This window comes from Symphodus melops, assembly GCF_947650265.1.
Source record: "Symphodus melops genome assembly, chromosome: 5".
Classification (NCBI taxonomy): Eukaryota; Metazoa; Chordata; class Actinopteri; order Labriformes; family Labridae; genus Symphodus; species Symphodus melops.
In genome coordinates this window covers 24,054,524-24,074,646 of record NC_136695.1, presented here as the reverse complement: position 1 = coordinate 24,074,646, position 20,123 = coordinate 24,054,524, and the positions used below count along the sequence as shown (strand labels likewise).

General features: G+C 44.0%; 1 protein-coding gene across 2 annotated transcripts; it reads left to right on the top strand.

Moving 5' to 3' along the window:
- Positions 1-266: 266 nt before the first annotated feature.
- LOC306824245 (polycomb protein SCMH1) lies at positions 267-14,941 on the top strand. 2 transcript variants are annotated; one of them, XM_079344318.1, is made up of 17 exons: positions 267-434; positions 1,081-1,201; positions 2,044-2,115; positions 2,403-2,474; positions 2,773-2,843; positions 3,008-3,242; positions 3,840-3,928; positions 4,110-4,353; positions 9,337-9,581; positions 9,869-10,060; positions 10,785-10,911; positions 11,061-11,261; positions 11,375-11,545; positions 11,963-12,085; positions 13,072-13,197; positions 13,886-14,013; positions 14,108-14,941. In XM_079344318.1, the coding sequence occupies exons 3-17, from the start codon at positions 2,091-2,093 to the stop codon at positions 14,225-14,227; spliced, it is 2,169 nt and encodes a 722-aa protein (XP_079200444.1). In that variant the 5' UTR covers positions 267-434; positions 1,081-1,201; positions 2,044-2,090; the 3' UTR covers positions 14,228-14,941. The 2 variants fall into 2 exon arrangements, with proteins under 2 accessions (XP_079200444.1, XP_079200443.1); XM_079344317.1 differs by having other exon boundaries at positions 269-434; positions 4,107-4,353.
- The last annotated feature ends 5,182 nt before the right edge of the window (positions 14,942-20,123 follow it).

The following is a 20,123-nucleotide window of genomic DNA, read 5'->3' as shown; positions in this document are numbered from 1 at the left end:
GACTTGGTGTAACTCGTAGCTGCAGACTGTCAATTTAAACACTATATAGATTATTTTAAACACTTTCAATTGCAGCATTGCAAATAGCAGCTCAAAAATAACTTTTAAGTGAGTGATTATGAACAAGGTATTTCAAGTGTGGGAAACGCATTTTCATTAAAAATTGTTATATATATATATATATATATATATATATATATATATATATATTTGACATGTTGTATTTTTCCCATACGCTGGTAATACACAGTTTTGGCCACTAGAGCTCGTCGTTTCACCGTCTCTTCCCTCCAATTTGCCCTCCTGCCTGTCTGTCTGACTGACTGCCAGACAAGAAATGTTGGCAAAACACCCCCTCCTCACCGAGCAGGGAAAAACATGGCGGACAGGCGCTAAATCCACATCAGAAACAAACAAACACGTTACTAAGCAAGGTAAACATCCTCGGATACACCGAGCTACGTCTTCTCTTAGGATACACTGAAGTGTTTAAGCCCTCATTACTCGTAGCTAGCCTCAGTGGACTGGTATGCTCCCCGTTTCTGCTAATGCTAATATTTATTATCTGGTCATACGGGGCTAGCAAGCCACCTAGCATGCTAAGCTAGCTTCACTGTGCAGCGGGCATGTCTCCTGTGTAGCCGTGCGTAGCATAGCATGCTGCAGGAGCTTGTTTGGCATGGCTCCGTGCACGTCTCATTATCCATTCATATCTCTCTCTCTCTCCGCCTGTTTTAACAGCGTTTAACGATATAACAGCCACTGCAGTGTTAACTCTCTGATAACAAGATGAGTGATGCTGCTGCGTTAATGAGCAGATAGCGTGTATGCAAATGTGGCACACAGGAGAGGGCGGGGTGGTCATGTGCGAGTGTGTGTGTGTGTGTGTGTGTGTGTGTTGGCTTTGTGTTTTGAATGAAGCGCGACTTTAGACACGATCATGTGGATGCAAATGGAGGAAATGCTGTGTGTCAGACGTGAAGAGGTGTTGGTTTGAACACTCAGTGTTAAACTGTTTGCAGGAGGTAGTTTACCTGCTGAGCTCTCATGTGTCGTCCTCCTCTTCCTCCTGTCAAACAGGGAGCGGGGCCGCTTTAATTTGGACGCCAGCCCCCTTTGGAGGAGGAAAAAGGCGCACTTCCATTGAAAAGAAAATCCTCCGGGGTGGAGAAACGCTGCTAAACGGTTATGAAGTTTTAAGGTAGGTGTTTTTTAAATTTGTTTTTTCCGCGTTGTATTCGCTCTTATTGTTATTACACGGATGTTTTTCCTCCTTGGTCAGTACTAACTTGTTTGTTATCAGCCTTGGCGTGTTTGGCCTTTCTTATGTTTTACATTGTTTGCGTTTATATTGTTTTGTTTTTTTAAAGAAGGCCACATGTGGGACATTAGAAACAGCTCTTGTGTTTACATCACTTTGACCTGTTGACCTGTCTGTTGTGTCTGGCTGCTTGGTCAGCCCAGTGTCTGGGTAACAGACTGAAAACATGTGTGGGGGCCTTTTGCTAAACTTTCCCCACTGACTGATCATCATTAGACGTTTTGTTAACAAACAGTATATATAATCATTTCTACATAAAGGACATTGCTTTATTTTCAGATTGTAAACATTTTATACTCTTTGGAAATGAATGAATTGTAGTCATTAGTTCAGGCTGTTGGGACTTTCAATGATATGGAATTAATTGACACCAAAAACAAGTTCGTATTGCTGTCATCTTTAGTCTCTTACACTTTTACCAAATACTGTTTGTACAGCATGTAGCGTTGATGCGTCTTTAAAGTGTGACACTTCAGATTTAATCCAGATGTCGTGCAGTGGTGGTATGATCTCAGACCGTTTTATTAGACTGGCCTATGTTACAAGTTGCATGTCGTTGCTTAATCAGTGGTCTGAATGCATCATTGTATTGTGACCATAATTGAAAATAATCAGATGTATACACGCCTGATGTCAAACCATAGCAAACATGTTTTAAAAGTTCCTCTCCTTAGTTGCGTGTAGTTCACACGTTGACATTTGATGGATCTTTTTCTCTTTAGAGAGGAGCCCACTGTTGTGTTGTGAGCTTGGTCTGTATTGTTGGAGCATGAGGAAACCGGGGCCTCAGAAAGGTAAGAATTTATCGTACTATTTTGATCTTATTACAAAACTTCCTTGTGAAAAATATGGAGTAAAGACAATGGTAGCAGTTTGCAGCAGAAGTTAAAGATTCACTCCTTCCATGGCTTTTTTCCCCTTCTTTTTCTGTGTGGCCTGATTTGTATTCATTATCTTGTAATAGCATTGTTGTCTTACATAATGTTTGGAGCAGTGAGTTTGGCAGGTATTTGCGAGTTAGTGAGTGATGTGAAAATCACCTGTAGCTGAGAGCTAATTCTGTCTCTCCTGGCCCCTCCAGCTATCGAGTGGAAAGATGCCAGACGGATCAAGCGGAGTGGACGACCCTCCCGGGTGTCCTCACAGTATCAAGGTAAATAAGCCACATCAGCAGCCAGTGATACATGAAGTGAGTTTGGGCAATTTCAGCTGGAGTCAGTGCCTAAGGATTCGCCTCAGCTTGGCTTCATCCATCATCAAGATAAAGCCTGGCACAAAGGTTGATAATAGAAATCCACTTCTCTTTCTCTCTGTGTGTTGGAGTTGAAAAAACAGTTCAGGAGAAATTCAATCAAAGAACATTCATCCAACTTTCTACACAAGGAAAAGCACACCTGAAGAAAACAGTTGTAGTCTCTAACGGTTGTGTTACTCGTCTTCTTCATCTTTAGGACATTTCAGCTGGGAGAAATATCTAAAAGAGACGGGTGCTGTTGCTGCCCCTTCTTCATGTTTCAGACAGGTGAGCGTCATTGATGACTCTTGTATCTATCCATCTTCTTCTGTGCTGATCTGAATACCCCGAATCCAGTTTCTGCTCCTGTTATAGTGCTGCCCCTCTCTCTCTCTCTCTCTCTCTCTCTCTCTCTCTCTCTCTCTCTCCATGTGTCCATTGTCCCTATCTAGAGCATCACTCCACCACTTAATGAGTTCAAGGCGGGGATGAAGCTGGAGGCCCAGGACCCGAGGAACACCACATCCACCTGCATCGCCACAGTGGTGGGCCTGACGGGCTCCCGTCTGCGGCTGCGTTTAGACGGCTCGGACAACAAGAACGACTTCTGGCGCCTGGTGGACTCCTCGGAGATCCAGCCGATTGGCAACTGTGAGAAAAATGGAGGCATGCTGCAGCCACCTCTCGGTAAAGGACACACACACACACACACACCAAATGAAGGCGCCGTTTCCGCTTTTCTTGGCGATCACAGTTTGTTTCTTAACTTTTCACTTTGAAGGTTTCTCATTCTGCCCAGCAGGTGTCAGTGACTGACAGCACAGAGTGTCAGTATGTCGTGTTAGTGCTCATAAATAACTGCCTGACTCAGCCTCCAACCCACAACAATGCTCAGGGTGTCTGATACTTGTTCTTTTCTCCTCTTTACTTGTGTGAATAACTTCAGTTTTTAAGTGTTAGGGGAAGTGCTGCTTTGTTTGTAATTCTAAATATTCAAAGAAAAAAAACACCCTTTATGAATAATTTTTTTTTTATTACCTTACATTTTATTTTTATCACTTTATGAATTCTTAGAGCCAAAATAACAACTCAAATCTGCTCTTTCGACAATGAAATAAAAACGAGGTTAACAGATTTTTGGGGAGTTTTTCTCCTGCTAATGAATGATTTCATTTGTCAAAGTTTTTTGTAATAGTTTTTTTTTTCCAGGATTATTCTGCAGCAACCCAGTTTCATGTTTTCAACAGAACCTTTGAGTTTCACAACAATCGGCTTCTTCTTCAGGTTTCCGTCTCAACGCATCGTCCTGGCCCATGTTTCTTCTAAAGACACTCAACGGAGCTGAGATGGCGCCCTCTCGCATCTTTCACAAGGTACCTGTACAAGGCTCACGAGCTCACAACTTTAATAAACATATACGCTGCTACGCGTCAGAGAAAAAGGTGTCACGTTTAACTTTTTTACGACTTGTGGAGATTTGATTTAGTTTGCGCTCGTGCACAGAAAACGTTGTACTTGAGCCCCTGTGTTTCCGCTCCGTGTTTCCCCCAGCAGGAGCCTCCTGCTCCGGAGCAGAACTCTTTCCAGGTGGGCATGAAGCTGGAGGCAGTGGACCGAAAAAATCCCCACTTTATCTGCCCGGCCACAGTGGGTGCCCTGCGCGGTGTGGAGGTGCTGGTCACCTTTGACGGCTGGCGTGGAGCTTTTGACTACTACTGCCGGTACGACTCGCGGGACATCTTCCCCGTGGGCTGGTGCACGCTAACCGGAGACAATCTTCAGTCGCCTGGAACCAAAGGTCAGCACTTAACATTCAGGAGGACGTGTTGTGAGGTCTGCTTGTCTTTTTTCCACAGACATTCAAATGACTTGTGGCTTTTTAGAATAGTTTCTGGAAACTTCCTCCCCTGACATGTCGAAATTTTTATGGACGCATTTTTATAACTTTCCAAAAACAACTATCTGACCCTCACTCCCACGTCATGCAGTCCGGCTGTGGAGACTTGAGAGAGGAGTCAACATTTCCCTTGAACAGGCCCCCCAGTGCCTTCTCTCCATGCAGATGACTTTGGTTTTATTTGCCTCTGTTTTGTGCTTCGCTCCTCTGATGTCCCTTTCCCCACACAAACTAACATTTTAGAGATCAGGTCAGGTTTTAGAAGAGTTGACATTTTCCAGACGTGCCTTTCATACATGGATGGAGGTGGATGAGTCTTCCGTGTTAATGTCACTAAAACATATACGACTATGATTGACAGATGACATAACTACGACTTTTACATCAGTACGACTCAAAGTGAACAAGGTCATCATTCGGACCCTCGCTCACGGTAACTGTTCCAGACAATCTTCTGATGTGTCCAATCAGTGGTTCACACGACTTCACTCAGACGTTTTACTCAGGAGAAAGTCTGAGAACTTTTCAGCCAATCAGTGACCTTGAATAAAAACAGTAGCGGTCCAGTGGCTGTTAGGAGTATTTATGCCACAAACACACATTAAGGCACATTCACACGCTTTTCTTCCGTCAGGACGGTGAACGCCCGTTCACACTGGTTCCGTTTCTGTCACATCAGTGCGGTGAGGCTGTACACAAATCACGGGAGAACTACAAGATCACGCGGGAATAAAGAGAAACGCGTGCAGACAGCATGCCTCTTTGTCGTTCTGAGGATGATCTGTTGATCGATCGGCACTTGTCTTAACGTCACGTTGATAAAGGGATGGAAAAATACCATCGCAAGGCTGTATGTTGTGTTTTATTTTGAAAGTGACCGGATGCTCTGGGCATTTCCATTCCTGACTTCCTGTCCGGGTTGTAATATTCTGAGAAGGTCGACACTTGTCTGCAGCGTACTTCGTCGATAATAAACCTGCAGCTCATTAGAAACTGTCTATGTGTGAATGCACCTTCACGTTATACGAGTGAGAAACATTTATGTGTGAAATCTTTTTCTCAGGTTGTCGTTATCAAGGTTGCATGCATTAGGTTCATTCAACACATTGTGACTGACTGGACTTTACTTCATCAGAACCGGTGCTCTCACTCTTGTTTTGCATCGTTTCTAGAATTTGTGAGCCCTCTCTGCAGCAAATGATAATATTAATTGATATATTGATAATGGAATAATTGATACGTTATTAATCCCACGAGGGGAAATTCAGTTTACACTCTTGTTTAATGGACATGAGCACACATCGGCTGAAATACACACTTGTGCACAAACAGGATCGTAGTGCACGCATTAATGGAGAGGTCTCAGAGTGAGGGAGCTGCCCACAGCGAGCACTCCAGAGCAGTTTTGGGGTCTGGTGCCTTGCTCAAGGGCACCTTGGCGGTGCTCATGAAGTGGACTGGCACCTCTCCAGCTCCCAATTTCCGGACGTGGTCCACCGGGACTTGAACCGGCGACCCTCCGAGTCCCTACAGACTGAGCTCCCAGCCGCCACCAAATAACAAGCATGTCCGTGATTAAAAAAAAAGAGTTTGCAGGCTTGTTTTAGAATCAAAGATCTGTTTCTGCAAAGTGTTCTTGGACTTTTTCCCCTCTGGGACAAATAAAGTTTTTGGAATTGAATTGATTTTGTTTGAAACTGTGACTATCAGTTTTCATCAATATGTTCTCTGGAGGTTTGTGATGACACTTCCAGACGTCTGGTTATCTGCCTGAAGGCTTCACAAGAAAACATTTGATCAAATCAGCGCCACGAGTCGGCTCCACGGCGGCTGATCCGTTCACCACCGTCTGTACAGTCGTCGTGTTTCTGTTCGGCAAGCATTCTCTGTATCCGGCAGAGATTTCTGGAAGTAGCCTTGTTTACATTCTCGACAAACCCGTGGCAGTTCAGGCGATTCATTTGAGAAAACATCAAAGAAAAAAGGAGGACACGAGGGTTATCACTCACAAGGTCGAATGTGCTCGCAGACAGAGCGGGAAAGGGAGGCAGGACATGTCTTTGTAGCGTGCTGGTGTGTTTTATGAAGGCCTGGCATGAACCCAGTTGGCAGAGTTGGGGTGGGGGGGGGGCATGACGTGGTTGAAAGGAGCCAGGGTGCCCCTCCACAGGCCTCTCGCTGGCACCCGGACTTACAGCCTGATCAGACACATCGCAGGGAAGGAGTTAAGTGAGGGGGACAGCAGCGAGGAGAAAAGACAGACATATGCTGCTAAAAGGGATTGGATTGTTTACATTGTCAGCAGATGGTGGGAGGAGAGAGGAGGAGACGGGAGGGAGAAAAAAAAGAAAAGGAGGAGCGACAGCGAGGAAGAGTGGTAGAGGAGGACAGGGCAGTAAGAGAGGGTGAATCTGAGGACAGCCGTGCAGACAATCCCCACTTTTGACTTTTTTTAGTTTGGACAAGAGAGGTGAGTAAAAGTTAGAGAGGTGCAGCCGCAGCGATAGATTTTTCAAAGCTCTGATGAAGTTATCCTCCTGTAACATGAAGCCAGCTGTGTGTGGTAGTTCGGTGAACTCGGTGAACTCAGCGCACTCGGGGCCGAGGGAAGAAATACGGTTGGTTTGTTTGGCTGTATGAACAAGTGGTGCCATTGATCAGTGAGCGCGTAACCCTGGAGCTCTTTAAAGCTTTTAAACATATTATGTAGGAAATCGTCGGGCCTGTGGAAGATCAATCAGGTGTCTTGTTTTCCTGGATTTCACCGTCTGAAAAGTAGCTGTTGCCTGCAGACCGAGCTTTGCATCGATTTTGTACGTCTGTGTGAAAGTGTTTAATAAATGCATTCCCACGGGCCGGGACCTGTGTTAATGAACATGGTTGCTCCTCTCGTAAATCTGAACTCGGTTGATCCCAGATGGATACCAGTGTGTGTGTGTGTGTGTGTGTGTGTGTGTGTGTGCGTGTGCGTGTGTGTTTGTGTATATGCGTGCACAGTATTGCAGGTGCATGTGTGAAGCCAGCTATCGCACCAGATACTGTGCAGTTGTTTTTTCACACACACACACACACACACACACACACACACACACACACACACACACACACACACACACACACACACTCAAAGCTTTGCCAGCTGCTTTGACTTCTACAGCTAAGTTAAGCACCCTACTTATTTAGCAGTTTTTTTATGCATTTCAAACTCGCCCTGCTATAAATGCTTTCACATGTGTTTATTCCCTCAGTGGTTCGTGTGAGTCCTTCAAGACTTTTTTTTTTTCTTTCCTTCAAGAAAGGGAGGGAGGGCGTGCGTTCCTCCCGGATGGGAGTGTGAGAGATACATTTGAAGGCCTTCTCACAGCTGTCAGCAGCTGGCTTCTTTATTCGGCTTTATTCTCCAGGCCTTTTTAAGGTGTTGTTCACACACACACACATCTGCCGGCAGGGACATGAACTTAGAGCAGAAAAGATGATCAGCTCTGATTTCTTCAGACTCGATTCTTCTCCTGCAGGCTGATTCTTTCAGTACTTTGTTGTCTCTGCTTCGTCTTCGTCTTCTGCCTCTACTCTTACCAGACAGGGCTGCTTTGCATCTACTACGTATGTTCGATCCACTTACAGGTGGTTGTTTCAGGCAGCGGTGTAACCTCTCTTAAATAATCTAGAAGTGAGTGTTGTGAAATGAAGGATGCTTGGAGATCAAGAAACAGCAAAAACATGTGTGTAAAGGAGATCCACAGTCTCTGTGAGGGGTGGGATAGACCGCCTCGGTAACTCATGGTGAAACACACTTAAACTCTGAATCAGGTTGTGTTTGGGGTAAGAGCTCAACCAGCCTACTAACCAATCAGATCTCTTGATGGCAGAGGTCTGCGAGCTGGTGGTGAGAGGGGGAAGGAGGGAGAGATGCAGCAATCGTCCTAACAGAGACCAAATAAAGCACTCGAGTATTTCACTTCATTAACTGAAAAGATTCAGGTTAAGTGCTTTGAATCTATTATCTCCGCTCTGCTCCGTCGGGACTCCAGCTGGAACTTACTTTAACTGACTCGCCAGAAATAAGGAAAGAATTCATTTAAGGAAATGAAGGGGATTTTTTATATTCAGATTTATTGTGTACTGATGATGAAATGACAGTATGAGCTTTGATCTGCACATTCACAGTCTGCATGTGTGTTGGTTTTACTCTGAATCATGTTTTGAATGTCTTCGGGTTTTTTTAATATTCTTTGTTGCTCACAGTTGACTCGTCTTATCAGCTCGATCAGATGTGAGCTTTCAGCGTGACTTCTTCCAACCCTGACTGTGAGCTGTTTGAACTTTTCTTGTATCATCTGGATTTTCCACAGTAACGGGGAATACATGGAGGAGGTCATGTGGCTGTTGATGTCATAAAATGTAGATTCTCTGCACTTTGGGTTCCAAAGACACACTTTTGTTTTGTCCTCATTCAAAGAGACATATTTCTCCAATATGGGCTCAAAAATTGGTGCAAGAAGCTCCGGCTCGGGTGTGCAGTCTGGATGTAGTTCTGCATCGAATGCTGTGTGTGTGTTATACAACTTTCCTGTCAGTCATTTGGAGTTAATCAGGGACATCACAGCCTGCAGCACAAAGGATTCTGGGATGTGTGCAGAGGGCTGCATGACTCACTCTACTCTTTGTTTCTGTGACGTGAATGTGTGGGGATTGAGAGGTGTGGTTAGTTTTTAATGAACTAATGTCATAAAAACTAGTCTATACCATTTATGGATATGTGTTTAAGCTCACATGAAAGCAATCACAATCAATAATCTGCTCTGACTGTACGGACGTTATTGTGTTTCTATGTCAAGCCTGCACCTCAAAGTCTTCATTGGTCTCCCCCCCCCCCCTCTGCAGTGGTGTTGCCTAAGAGCCTCGGGGCACTAGCAGACGGGAGTGTGGAGAGCCCAGCCATGCACCCTGCCCCCACGGTGGGCAGACCTCCAGGTCAGAGAGGTCGCAAGCCGGGCCGCAGGAAAACCAAGGTGACAGGCCTGTGGGGCCAGAAGGGCTCAGCGTTAGGACCACAGAGCATCCAGGCAGGCAAGGGCCTGGAGCCCATCAAGGTCCCCAAGAAGCGAGGGCCCAAGCCTGGCAGCAAGGTAGGAAAGGAGTGAAGTTTTTATAGGAAGTTGTCTTTGATTGTACGATCAGTTCCTCAGTAGTTCTAAGTTTAATACATTCAGTACAATTTATCACAAGTGGAATTAAATGAGATGAGTTCAGTGAGTCATCCCGGGCTGACATCTCGAAATGTGGAAACTTTTCCTTGAACTTTGCTGAACCTTTGTAATGACTTTCTTTACGTTTTGTATGAAGCAGGTGTATATGTTGTAAAAGGCTCACAGCACGAAGAGTTGGCTCCACTCTGACTTTCCGCTGTTTGCAGATGGGCTGGGCGAAGAGAGCAGGGTGGCTGGGAGACGCCATGGCCGGCCCAGGACGGCCTGTGACGGGACCAGCACGGACCAGGGGCAGACTGCCGGCCAACTGGGCTCAGAGGATCGCTCTGCAGCAGGTCCAGACTCAGGCTGAACCCATCAAGATCCCAAAGAAGAGAGGGCCAAAGCCGGGCAGCAAGGTATCCACTCTGTCCTCAGAGATGAACACAGGTCACACTGAACCGCAGGATTTCAAATTAAACGCGTTCGCCACATGAGGTTTCTTATCAGCTAATTACTTTCAAAGAACATGTCGTACGTCACGTGTCATCATCTTCGTCCCTTTGACAAAGACTTGAGTCCACAGAAAGCCTGTAAGCTACTCGCTCAGCTTCTAAAAGGATCAGAGCTGAGGAGAATATGTTTAGAATACAAAGAAAATGAAAAAAGAGGTCAACTTAAACGTTCTGATTTCCTCTCAGAGTCAAATACAGGAACAAATGTTAAGTTTCTACGTGTTTCTCGCACAATGCAAATTGAGCTGCTTTTACTTTCAAAGGCACCAACCGTTAAAAAAAAAAAAGTCCAGTGACGTGTCCGTGAGTAATTTTGGCTGCTTTAGTTTGTACGCTGGCAAAGCAGGTGGCCACACTCACCAAGTTTCAATAAGGTGCTGTACAGAGCTGAATGGAAACACTTGGCACAGACATGCAAGTTGCTTTTGTCCTGTTTTAACTGTATCGAGTTTGTTTTTAATGCCAGGAGGGGAAAAAAGGCCCAATGTTAAACACACTGTAGCTCTGACAAGACAGCAGTCTTTTTAAAAAAAAAAAAAATGCAACATGAACACAAACACTCGACACTGTGTGAAAACGTCAAAAGACCCAACGCTGTCCTGAATCTCTAAATATGTTTTACATCCAGAGAAAACCTCGTGTGGTACCTAATCCAGTCCCCACGTCTCCCACCAGCAGCACCCCAGAGCCCGACACCAGCACTGTGCCTCTGGACAACGCCACCATCCCCAACTCTGCACTACAGGCTCCCACAGGTACAACACTGACATGTACATGTTTAAGACTGTGGCATCAGAACAGTGTGGCAGAAATAAGGAAAGAGACAAATCGTGTCTGCAGTCCTAAATTCTACATTTCTTTGTATTGAATCGATGAAGTGCTTTGACTGCTTTGTCTGTTGTAGTTTGCGTCTATCTAAATAAGTACGGCAAGGTGGGACCCCATTTGGACCAGCGGCGTATCCAGAAGCTCCCGGACCACTTTGGACCGGGCCGGGCCTCTTCGGTGCTTCAGCAGTGCGTTCAGGCCTGCGTGGACTCTGCGCCCAATCAGGCCACAGTCTTCTCCTGCCTCAAGTCTGGACAAGGAGGTGAAGTCATTTCAGGTCAGAAAAAAAAAAAAAAGTGTAATTACTGCATCACCGTCTGACGTTTTTTCCGACTTCTCATTGGTCAGTTAATCATCCTCACTCTTTTGCTCCTGTTTTATCGTCGGCAGCTTTCGTTGACCAGCAGCAGCGCACTCTGACTCTGCCCACAGTCAGCAGCGTCACCTACGTGCTCCGCTTCCTGGAGAAACTCTGTCACAACCTCCACTGTGATCCTCTGTTTGGCAGCCAGCCTGTAGCCAGAGGAGGCCTGCACTACGACACTCACACTTACACTACAGGTCAGATTTACTCTGGACTCAGATTCCTCTATCAGGATGTATTGTTTTCTTTTACTGCAGATATGTTGTTCTATTTTCCTCACAGCAGTTACATTGAATGCTTAAATGTGCTCAACACGGCGGGAACATCAGAATAAAAGGCTTTATGTGGAGATTGTAGTCGGTCTCATCCCTCAGACTGGGTGGACTCCAGATTTAAAGTAAAGACTGGTCAAGACCACCCCTCATGTGCCCTTCCCTTAAACAACCATTCACTTCAATAAGTTGTAATAATTTGAAGTTAGGTCTCAGTTAGTGTGGCTTTGACTACAACATTAGGGCAGAGTTTTAGTCATATGTTCATATATATATATATATATATATATATATATATATATATATTCCTCCCATATTTATTTGAATATTTTTCCGTTTCAGAGAAGCAACATTTTGGAGACGGTCTGACAACGGGTCCCGGCCGAGGCACCAAGCGGTTTCTGCAGGACTACAACAGTCCTCTGCCTTCGAAACTTTCCAAAACCCCCCGACACTCCACTGATGGTACGTTACTCTGTCGTGTCTCGTTTTGTGTTCTTTCTTTTAAACTTCTCTGGATGTAAAAAGTCAAAGTCAGACTTTAACAGATCTGGTTCAACATGTTGACGTCACTGCAGACGAGAGGATCGTTACTTATTAGAGACGGCTGGACGAACAACACTCTCAGTATCCCGTCGCTACATCTTCACACTGGTTCGCTCACTGAGTGTCTTGTCATTACTTGACTTCCACTATCCCACACAGTAATCTCTCCTGTGTATCGGAGGGAAGTCGTTTAGTTCCTGCGCACCGTCGTAGAGGCTTCTTTTCACTTTGGCCTCTACAAAGAACAAAACGGTGCAGGAAGAAGAAAAACAAATCCACCTGCAGTAAGGTCAAGGAAAAGAATCAACATGATAAGTTAAAAAAACCAAAAAAAAAACCACAAGGCATCCTTCAGGTGCATCACCAGGTCAGTGTGAAGGTGAGAAAGCGTTTCTCTTAGTTTTATTTGTCTTTAAAAATCCTCTAAATCAAAGCTTTTCACTGACTAAACAAACCCTCCACTGCTTCCACTGGACCTGTTTGTATAAGCAATGGCTCCCAGCCCCTTTATGTAAAGACACTTCACTCCTGTAATCGACTGCTCTAAGCTGTCCAGTAAATTCTTATAGAAAGCTATTAAAGCAGGCAGTAAAGGAGAAGACGCTGTTGGCTCAGGAGTAAGCGGTGTTAAGTTCAGGGGCAGGAGTTTAATCATTTAATCATCTTTCAATTTCCTCCGCTTTTAATTAACTTAATGGAATATTTGAAGAGATTTATGTTAAAGGGTAAGCCCCCCCCTTTGAAAAGGCCATTCGACTCGTGGAGAAGGACCATCCTCAGGGTTATCAAGCCAAAAATAAATGTTATGTGCGCTTGGATTCATTAGTTTGTCTACGTATGATTTCATTTTGTCCATGTTTGTTTGATCTCACGGATTGAGTGTTGTGGTTCCTTCTCGTTCCCAGCTCCGTCCTTCATGGAGAGCAGTGTTGTCGTATCGGAGCACTTAAAGAAGAGTCCTCTCTCACCAAACTCTACAAACCAAGGCCTGAGGTCGCCCTCCAAGCTGCTGCATCACAACAACCCCACAGGTACAGCAAACACAAAGTGAACTGTTCTTCTGGAATTTAAAAAGTCGTCATGCTCAACATGACTCAACTATGAAACAAAAAGCTGTTGTTTTTTTTATTGACAGCCTCATGATAACAATGGGAACTATTGTTGCTCAATAAATTTAGCTTTGTTTGACTCATGTTTTGTATTACAGGCTTCATTGTGTTACAGTCCCAGGTCAGCTAGTTGATAACAGTGCAAACGACAAAAGTCTATAAAGTCACTTTTCGTTCTTGCTAACGTGGTTCTGAGTCCATATTCTTGTGAAGATTCTGCTCCTACACCGTGTAGAGCGAAGAAATGTACAGTTTGTGTCCATCTCCACTGAGCTGCAGAGAAATATTTACTGCGGAGAAAACGCTGATGGCCGAGCAGTTAGACTGCGCCCTATGTATAGGAGCTGTAGTCCTCCAAGCGGGCGGCACGGGTTCGAGTCCGACCTGTCACTCCTTTCCAGAATATTATTCTTCTCTCTCTCTCTCTCTCTCTCTCTCTCTCTAAAAAAAAACAAACCCAAAACTGTTAAAAAACACAGGGTCGCATACAGACTACAGACAATGAAACTTTAAGAAGAGTTTTGAGATTACTTGTTAACATATGTATAAGCACATTTTTAACAGTCGTTCTTTTTTTAATGTATTTAATTTTGCGCTTTTTCCCTCCCAGGCAGTTTCCGGGAGAGCCCGAGGCCCAGCGGTCACGACGCCAACCTGTGGACTGTGGAGGACGTTATGCAATACATCCGTGATATTGACCCTGTGCTGGCCCCACATGCTGACCTTTTCAGAAAACACGTACGTATTCTCTCATTTTTGCAGACAATACTTCAAGTATCCGTATTCTGTATTAGAAGCTATCACGTCCTCTCCTCCCTTCCCATCGCTACAGGAGATTGATGGCAAAGCGCTGCTGTTGCTGCGAAGTGACATGATGATGAAATACATGGGCTTGAAGCTCGGGCCCGCCCTCAAACTCACCTTCCACATCGATAAGCTGAAACGTGCATGAGGACGCTGAACACCAACCCCATCTCCCCTTTTCTGGGATCAGTATATCATGCACTGCATAGCGGACATATTCTGACCATTTACATGTAGCAGCTTCTATCAGAGCGCCGTATCTGGTACCACACACACTCTCCTGACCTCATCCAGTGAGGATTTTTTATTTTGTGTAGCACAATCCAGCCCTGAGGCAGCATGGGATACGTAGGATCACCCATCAACAGTTTTGCATTTCAGTATAACTTAAAAAGTCACGTGGCCATTTCAACCTTTAAAAGGCATTTGAAGTCTGCTTATATTCTGTTACATTTAATCTGTACACTTCATATTTTCTATGTCATGAATATATGAACTTTTTTAACAGTTTATGTGGGATAAGTTAAAAGAATCCTTTTAAAGGAAGAAGAGGAAACACTCAATTCATTCCAGTTGCTGGGAATGTTCCTTCTTAATGTCTCTGTTTGAGGCAGCATGGTGCAATGACAACATTCGATGGAGGAGAAAGACTTGTTGTATGAAAGGGGAGAAAACACACACTTTATCCTGACAATACTGCCATGAGGAAATCTGTTCTTTTCTCTTATTCTGGATGTTGTTTACAATGCCTTGTCTGGTCTCTGTTATTTGTACTTTTTTAATTTTTATACTATAAAAATAGAGTTCTTATGTGGAGAGCTCTATCATACTAAACATTGTTCAATAAATCTATAATAATTCAGGTGAGGCTTGATCTGTTCTGTACTTAAGCAAGTTATTTACAGCGTCTTTATAATTCTGAAGGACCATGTTTACTCTTTTCTTTTTCATCTGGCATTTTCATATTAAGTCTATATTAATAATAATAATGATAATTTATACGTTATTATAAGTACATTAAATATAAATTGTGTTGCCGAAACACACACATGCACAAACAGGATCTTATGGACGTGCATTAATAGAGAGGTCTCAGAGTTAATGGGCTGCCCACAGCTCCAGAGCAAGTTTTCTGATGCCTTGCTCAAGGGCACCAAGGCAGTTCCCAGGAAGTTTCCAAACTTGGTCCGTGCCCAAGTCCCTACAGACTGAGCTAGTGCCGCATGCTACATGAAAACTTTGACATGCGTGCCATTTAAAATAAGATGAGATAATATAATCTTTTATTCTTGTCGCACACGGAAAAAAGTACAATTTACAAAATGTACAGACTTAAAGGTCTCATAAGAACATGCATGCATTTAGATTTCTAACAGTCTTATTTCATTCATAAGTTTACTAAAGTTTACCACTAAAAAAGAAGACAAACGCGTCCAGTTCCTCAACGTTTGTTGTTTTCATTTGCAGTGGCTCACCAACAGAGGGCAGCACAGCCCTGCTTACCTGTGTGCACTCATGTCTCCTTGGGACTCACTGTCATGCAGTGCCATGGGTGGCCATATCTCCATCTGTTACAAACAGCATGATCATCTCAGTGATATTTTTACACCCACCTAAAGATGACTACATGCTGTTATTGTTTTACAGCTCCCTTGTCAGCAATTCTCCTTTATTGCTGTGTAGTTATTCTGAATTATTTAAAGAACCTCTTCCTTTTATGAGGATGTGGACCCATTGTTCACGCTGTTCTTTGTGAATATATCGCTGTCATTGCCTCTGTGACTACATGATTGTGCCATTAGGCCTGTGGGCGACAGACATACTTGTGTCTGCTGAAACAACTCAGCACAAGGCAGAATCATGTAACCACATCCTTCAAGTGAAAACAGGAAAACAAGAGGTTGAAAACAGTGACCAAACCCTCTGATTCTAACTGACATGGATGAGAATGAATGCACGCCTGTGTGTGTGTGTGTGTGTGAGAGAGAGAGAGAGAGAGAGAGAGCGAGCGAGCGAGCATATGACACTTACACACAATCTGTGCTGTGTTTTGTGTGTTCAGCTCAGGCACATGTGACAAGCTCAGGGCTCGTGGCTGATGCCTGTGCTTGTTGTGTGTGTTATAGTAGTCAGTGTTGTGCATGAAGCCAGTGCTATTTATAGAAACAACAGCTCCTTGTGCTGCATGTTGGGTTTGTGAGGCAAGTTTTTACTTTGGCTCTTAAAACTAACGTTAATTTAAAAAGAGCCACTTACTGTATATAACGCGATTTTAAAGAAATGTGTCATTTCTTCAGAGCTATAGATTACAGTCACATGAGGTTCTTTGGGGAATTTCTGGCCAGATATTTACCAACATTACTGTGCAGTGCTCCTGAGTCATGCACTGCCTTTACCCCATAGAGTTGTACTCTACGTAGAGCAGAGTTTCACTATATACGAAAGGAAGTTTTGTGGGCTGGCAGATCAGCTCCAACTGTGAGAGAGCCAGAGCGAGAGAAAGAGAGAGAGAGAGAGAGAGGGGAAAAAACTCAACACTTTCGGTTCTTTGCTTTCAGGTATCACTTCAGTTCATGCAGAACCAGCCTGGCATGTTCACGCGACAGAAAAGTGTGAGTAGAGCTACAGTAAAAGAGAGTCAGCACAAAAAGAGGGCGCTCCCAGTCCAAAGCCTTCTCTCCAGCTGATACTGGAATTCCCAGCATGCCTTTGATGCAGTCAGTTGACGCGCTCACTTTGTATAAGATGCCTGTTATCTTTGTCATGTTGATCTTTTTTACACAGATTGTGCACACATACATGATGCTTTCTGAAGTGTAAGCTTTAAGACACAGCCAAGATGGGATTTTTAGACTGAAAGCGATACTGATTTAAGAGTGGTAAATCCACAGATACCAATATTATGGCATGTATTGTTTTTGTAAGAAATTAAATCTTTTCAAAGTGAATTATGCACCAATATGATAATGCAATGGTATTCCAAATGCTGCATACTTTAAAGACTTTACTAAAGCATACTTAAAATTATCATACAACGTCATCCAACTGTGGTGCTGACCAGTGTCCGCTCAGCTGGGACTGTGTGCATGTGCATGTGCTGAGGTCGATCTGCAGTTTGAAAACTGAAGGGTCAGAGTGCAGTGTGCTTTACAAACTATGTGATTACATCATTTCTACATCATGCCAAGCATTGCTTCAGCATTATACGTTCTACGAGAACAAGAAATCATATCAGTTCAAGATGAAAGGCATATACACAGATACGTGTTGAAGAATGTGTGGCTCTAGTTTACATGAGCAGACCTCATCTCTTTGGACAAAGTGTTCTGCTATTATTGGACACTTCTGTCTTCTATCAGTCAGCTGTTTAACAGAACGTTAGTGGTTTGATAAAACTAAACAATGAGGGCCTGAATAGTCAAAAAATGTGGCCTTTCCAGAGGAACCCAGACACCCAACTGAAGAAGAGCCAACTACTCTATTTATTTTTGAATAGGCTTTGTTATCCATGACACTGACAGCCTTGCCAAGTGACACATTTCCCTGAAGTCACATTTAATCTTATCAGCTTCCATAAATGAGGCCGTAGACCTGTTTCACTTGCGTGTCTCTGTTGACTTTTGATTGGGAGATAATATCTGCTAAGAACTGTGCAATGACAGCTCTCGCCCCTCATCCCTGCGTCTACAGATGGTGTGGACGGGCTAATGTCAGGATTTTCCTGCAATGAAAATGTGAATAACACACGATAGTGGGTATTAACTCTCCATGATCCCAAATAAATAAAAAACTTAAAAATAGAAAGATCTGAGTCTACAACGCTCAAACAATGGAATGTAAGGTGTGTGCACATGATTATTTTGTTGGCATTGACACATTGAATATAGTGTAAATGGAGAATTCCCCAGCAGGATAACACTTGTAAAGCCTGACAAGCTCTGCTCTCTTGTATTAATTCCACCCCCAGCCTATAGCCTGTTAGCCTGCCTTTGTAGCATGTGCTTGCCACTGTCACCAGATTAGCACGCAGGCTTAAAGTCCTGCTCACACAGACACTGTGTACAGAACATAGCTCATGGTAATACTGTTTCCCTCGACTCCAACCTACCAACCTGTAACTCTCTCTCCCCCCCCCCCCCCCCCCCCCCCGGCAGGCACAATTCATTTTTCTGCGCTTGTTAGACGATGCTGAGTCTAATAAAACAGCAAAAACAGGAAGGGGAAGGCAACAATATTCACTTCTGAGAAAGCATTGGTACCAAATATTGCCTTTGTGAGGCTTATTGTTTTTTTACAAACTGTTAGATTCACCTCTTTATTATTTGCAAAAGTAAGGAACACCTCGATAGATTGAACACCTCGCGGCTGAATTAGTGTTATTTAATATTTCCCTTTTGATAATCCCTGATTGTTAAAGAGCCTAAATATTTTATAAAACATTATTTTGACGAGGGTTGTCAGAGGTTCACCCCTGCAGGATTTGTGCTGACACATGAGGGTAACGTTCTGCCACCATTGCAAAAGCTGCTGATCTGCTCCGTTTGGCTCTAGCGTGTAAATCACACAGCCCTTAAATATTTACCACCTTTAGACATTGTTGGGACACCTCGATGTGTTTGAGCCGGCTCGGCGGGGACGTGTCAGCTGTGTGCAGGAAAATAAATTATTTACACCCCCTCCTTCTACTTCAAAGAACTGGCAAACCATTCAACCTCAGATTTTTTTTAGGTGGTGGTGGTGGGGGGGGGTTCATCAGAGGAGGAGACGGAGGTGGAGTTGTTCGTCACTAGGCAACCTCTGTGTCACCTGCCCCAACATGCCAAAATCAGCCACTTAGCTCTGGAGGATCCATTTAAGCAAGGTACATGCTGCATTTAAAAGCCTCATCAGCTGACTTCATATGGAAAACAAACAAAAAAATCCTCAGACAAGGCTCAGCTATGTGGCTCCAGCAGAGAAAGCGTGATGTGATTATATTGTTTTTCCCCTCGTGTGAGTAAAGGAAATACTTTTGCTGCTTAGAAGACGCTGAGTTTGACTAAAAAGGCCGGCAGCAAATCCGACTGTGCAACAACTGATGTTTTCTGGAGACCTGCGGTAATAAAATCCCTGTAATGTGTGTAATGCTTTTTAAGGTGGTAAAAACAAAGAGTGCAAAGAGTAGAATCTCCTGTGGCCGCATGTCGAGCGCAGCAGCTACAAGGTGAGTGAGCAGCTAGAAAATCAGGAAGTTCGGCTTGAGCAACTTGTCCACTGAATGAACTCTGCCCCTGAGGGGATTCTGCTGTTTATTCACCCCCTGCCAGCACAAACACTCAATTCTACACACACACACACACACACGGTTAACACATAAAATGCACAAAAGGCCTCCAAAGTCTCTTGTTAAAGCAGACAAGTTCAAACATGTTTCTTTCGTGCACAACATTCACACATGGAGTGAAACATGCCTTTTGTTGTCAATAAATAACTCATCTGCTCGTCTGGGAAATGCAGGTTTTTTAGCCGTATATTTCACTTTCATCAAGTGTTTCACTTAATGCTCGACACTTACAGTTATTCCCACTTGGACATTCTTCTCATTCACCTCAAAATTAATCGGCTCTGCATTAAAGGTATGCTCAGTTATGTCAGATTTCAAAATTACCTTTTTAATTCAATAACATTTTCCCTTCACTCATGGGGTTTTCTCATTTGCACCAATAATACACACTGTAGGTGTAAGGAACACACTGACGGATGAGACATAAAACCTTTATCTTCCAGTGGCTTCATGCTGATATTGAGGTATCCATGTAGGCTTGTTTGATCAGGCTGTGTGCTGATACTCTGTGTGTGTGTGTGTGTCTGTTTGCGTGCTTGCATGCATGTGAAGACGTGGCCATGCGTGACAGCAGCAAATGACCACCTATCCATCACTGGCACTAGGGCCTGAGATTACCATGAGCTCTGGCTTGGCACCAGCTGGAATAAAGCCTGCAAAGAAACGACTTGACAATACTAAATGCATCCACACATACAATGTGCACACAATTATGCCGTAA

Bases quoted from the DNA above. Each gene is read 5' to 3' on its own strand.
- LOC306824245 (XM_079344317.1), top strand. From the start codon at position 2,091: ATGAGGAAACCGGGGCCTCAGAAAG. The intron at 4,354-9,336 runs GTCAGCACTTAA...CCCCCTCTGCAG, and splicing joins TCAGTCGCCTGGAACCAAAG to TGGTGTTGCCTAAGAGCCTC. The intron at 11,546-11,962 runs GTCAGATTTACT...TTTCCGTTTCAG, and splicing joins CACTCACACTTACACTACAG to AGAAGCAACATTTTGGAGAC.